The following is a 2,891-nucleotide window of genomic DNA, read 5'->3' on the forward strand; positions in this document are numbered from 1 at the left end:
CTCGAAATACTTTTAAACCAACACCTCTTTGCGAAACAGTCTTCATCCCTTTAAGGCCAAGGTCTCGCGAGACGACAAGACGCCGGATAGCGTAATCGCGCGTTGCGCTTGCTCGCGCTGGGGCAGATCGCACTTCCGCCCGAGGCGTGTTGCGACTCACAGCCGCTTCCCGTCTCGTGTGGTGACGCAGCTGTTTTTTCTCGGCTAGGTCTGCTGTAACGGACGGAGGCCGCCTGAGCTGCGGAGTTGCAGAATCTGGCGTTCGGAGCGGCGGTTCTTGGCGAGATTTCGCGTTGCCCGTCCTCAGCCGTTTCACCGATAATCAGCGGATCGCTTTGCCAAGTGCCGGGAAGAACAAAGGAATTCGGAAGGAGACTCTCGGCTCCCGGCCGCCTTTCTCTGAGTGGCTTCGTTTCCCGCTCGCGCCTGTCCGGAGAAACTGAACTTATAACCGTCACTGGATTGTAAGTACCCGAGGCGAAGAGAGCTCACTACGCCCCGCTTTTTGCGTATCCTTGTTCCGGGAGAGTTTGTGGATTGGGAGTATCTGCTGAGCCTTACTTTCTGTGCCGAAAATCATTCCGTAGGAGCCGCCATTTGCTTTCCCTGCGTTGTCCTGCAGCGGCAGGACAACCTCTATCTAGAGGTTGGAACTTGGCATTGCAGCTAACAGATTTAAATGGACCTGAGTAAGGCAATGCGTGATTAACGACTGGTATTGTCACAGCATATTTAGAAAGACTTGGGACTTAATTCCGAATAGACGCTTAGTTGCTGTTCTCCCTAGAACTCTTTGTAATTAAAGACGTCAATTTATAAAGAACTGGTCTTTCTGTTGAAATAGCTGAAATTTTTTAGTGCAACAAGTGGTTATTAGAGGAAAAAGTGAGTCACAAAGAAATAAAGATGAGTAAGAGCAAAGATGATGCTCCTCACGAACTAGAGAGCCAGTTTATCTTACGCCTACCTCCGGAGTATGCCTCTACTGTGAGGCGGGCGATACAGTCTGGTCATGTCAACCTGAAGGACAGACTGACAATTGAGTTACACCCTGATGGGCGTCATGGAATTGTCAGAGTGGACCAGGTCCCATTGGCGTCAAAATTGGTAGATCTGCCATGTGTTATGGAAAGTTTGAAAACCATTGATAAAAAAACCTTTTACAAGACAGCTGATATCTCTCAGATGCTTGTCTGTACAGCTGATGGTGATCTGTATCCTCCTGTTGAGGAACCAGTTGCCACTGCTGATCCCAAAGCAAGCAAGAAAAAGGATAAGGACAAAGAGAAAAAGTTTATATGGAACCATGGAATTACTCTGCCTCTAAAAAACGTCAGAAAGAGAAGGTTCCGTAAGACAGCAAAGAAGAAATATATTGAGTCTCCAGATGTGGAAAAAGAAGTAAAGCGGTTGCTGAGCACAGATGCTGAAGCTGTCAGTACCCGTTGGGAAATAATTGCTGAAGATGAAACAAAAGAAGCAGAAAGTCAAGGCCTTGATCTCTCTTCCCCAGGAATGTCTGGCCACAGGCAGGGCCGTGACTCATTAGAACATGATGAGCTTCGGGAGATATTCGATGATCTCAGCAGCAGCAGTGAAGATGAAGATGAGACACAGCATCAAGATGAAGAAGATATAAACATCATTGACACTGAGGAAGATCTGGAAAGGCAGCTACAGCACAAGCTAACTGAGTCAGATGAACACCACCAAGAAAACGAGGGAACTAATCAGCTGGTTATGGGAATTCAGAAACAGATTGATAACATGAAAGGCAAGCTCCAAGAGACCCAGGACAGGGCAAAGCGACAGGAGGATCTCATCATGAAAGTGGAAAACCTGGCTCTCAAGAACAGATTTCAGGCTGTGCTGGATGAACTGAAACAAAAGGAAGACCGAGAAAAGGAGCAGCTCAGCTCTTTGCAAGAAGAGCTAGAATCACTCCTAGAGAAGTGAGGAGAGTTTTGATACTTAATTTCATTCCTGACAGTGGTCAGCCTTGAAAGAAAAACTTTGTTTTCATCACCTGGACTAGATAGTAAAACTTTGCAGTAGTTCCCAGTTTCCTCCACTGCCTTCTATTGGATTTGTTTTATAATTGTGAATTTCTATCTCATTTGTTTTTTGGAACCACTTTGGTGGGTGTTTGTCCTGTAGTAAGTAGGAATGTATAGACAGATAAATGTAGGGAAGTTGTAGGATTAGTGGAGTGAACAGTTCAGTTTGGTAATTAATCACAGCTTCACTGCAGGACTTTGCTGCTGTTTCTCCGTTTACCAGAAGCTGCCATTGCTACTCTGTGATGCCATCTGAGATAAATTAGTAGATTCTAGTTTGGTGGCAGTGAAGTTTGTTTACATACGTTTTCCCATGCTGTAGCTATTTTCCCAGTTATTCAAAGCAGTTTTCCACATTTTGCATTGCAAATCGTTTCATAAAGTTGTTTTAACAATAAATAAAAGCAAGTAATTTTCACCTTATGATGTGTCTTGCTCTTTTAGGGGTAGTGGGTATCAGATCCTCTTCTGAAGTGGTTTCTTTATGGGGTTTAATGACTGACCAATTGGATTCTGTTTTGTAGGAAAAGAAGCAGCTATGTTAAAATTTAAGAAAAAGAGGAACAGCAGAGGCAAAGAAGTGGGGAAATGTCATCTTTGCATTATGTTTCCAATCCACCTGCTCCATTTGGAGGTCAGGAGATACAGAACGTTCCTAAACTATCCTAAATTCTTTTTTTTCAGCCTGATCTCACCACATTCTCTCACTATTTTTAATCCTGAGCTTATTTACATTTTTGTCAAGGAGTTTAATTACTACTCTTTCTCTGTAATAGTCTATTGGGATAAATACTATCATGCATCTATCATACCAAAGTATAAGTTACCTGTTGC

General features: G+C 43.9%; 1 protein-coding gene across 1 annotated transcript; it reads left to right on the forward strand.

Annotated features, from left to right (window-relative positions):
• Positions 1-906: 906 nt before the first annotated feature.
• LOC307051405 (transcription initiation factor TFIID subunit 7-like) lies at positions 907-2,480 on the forward strand (the record flags this gene model as incomplete). The annotated part of the gene is made up of 1 exon (XM_079701723.1): positions 907-2,480. One exon carries the CDS (start codon positions 907-909, stop codon positions 1,954-1,956), a length of 1,050 nt encoding a protein of 349 aa, XP_079557849.1. The 3' UTR covers positions 1,957-2,480.
• Positions 2,481-2,891: the final 411 nt, after the last annotated feature.

This window comes from Hyperoodon ampullatus (genome assembly GCF_949752795.1).
Source record: "Hyperoodon ampullatus genome assembly, chromosome: 4".
Classification (NCBI taxonomy): Eukaryota; Metazoa; Chordata; class Mammalia; order Artiodactyla; family Ziphiidae; genus Hyperoodon; species Hyperoodon ampullatus.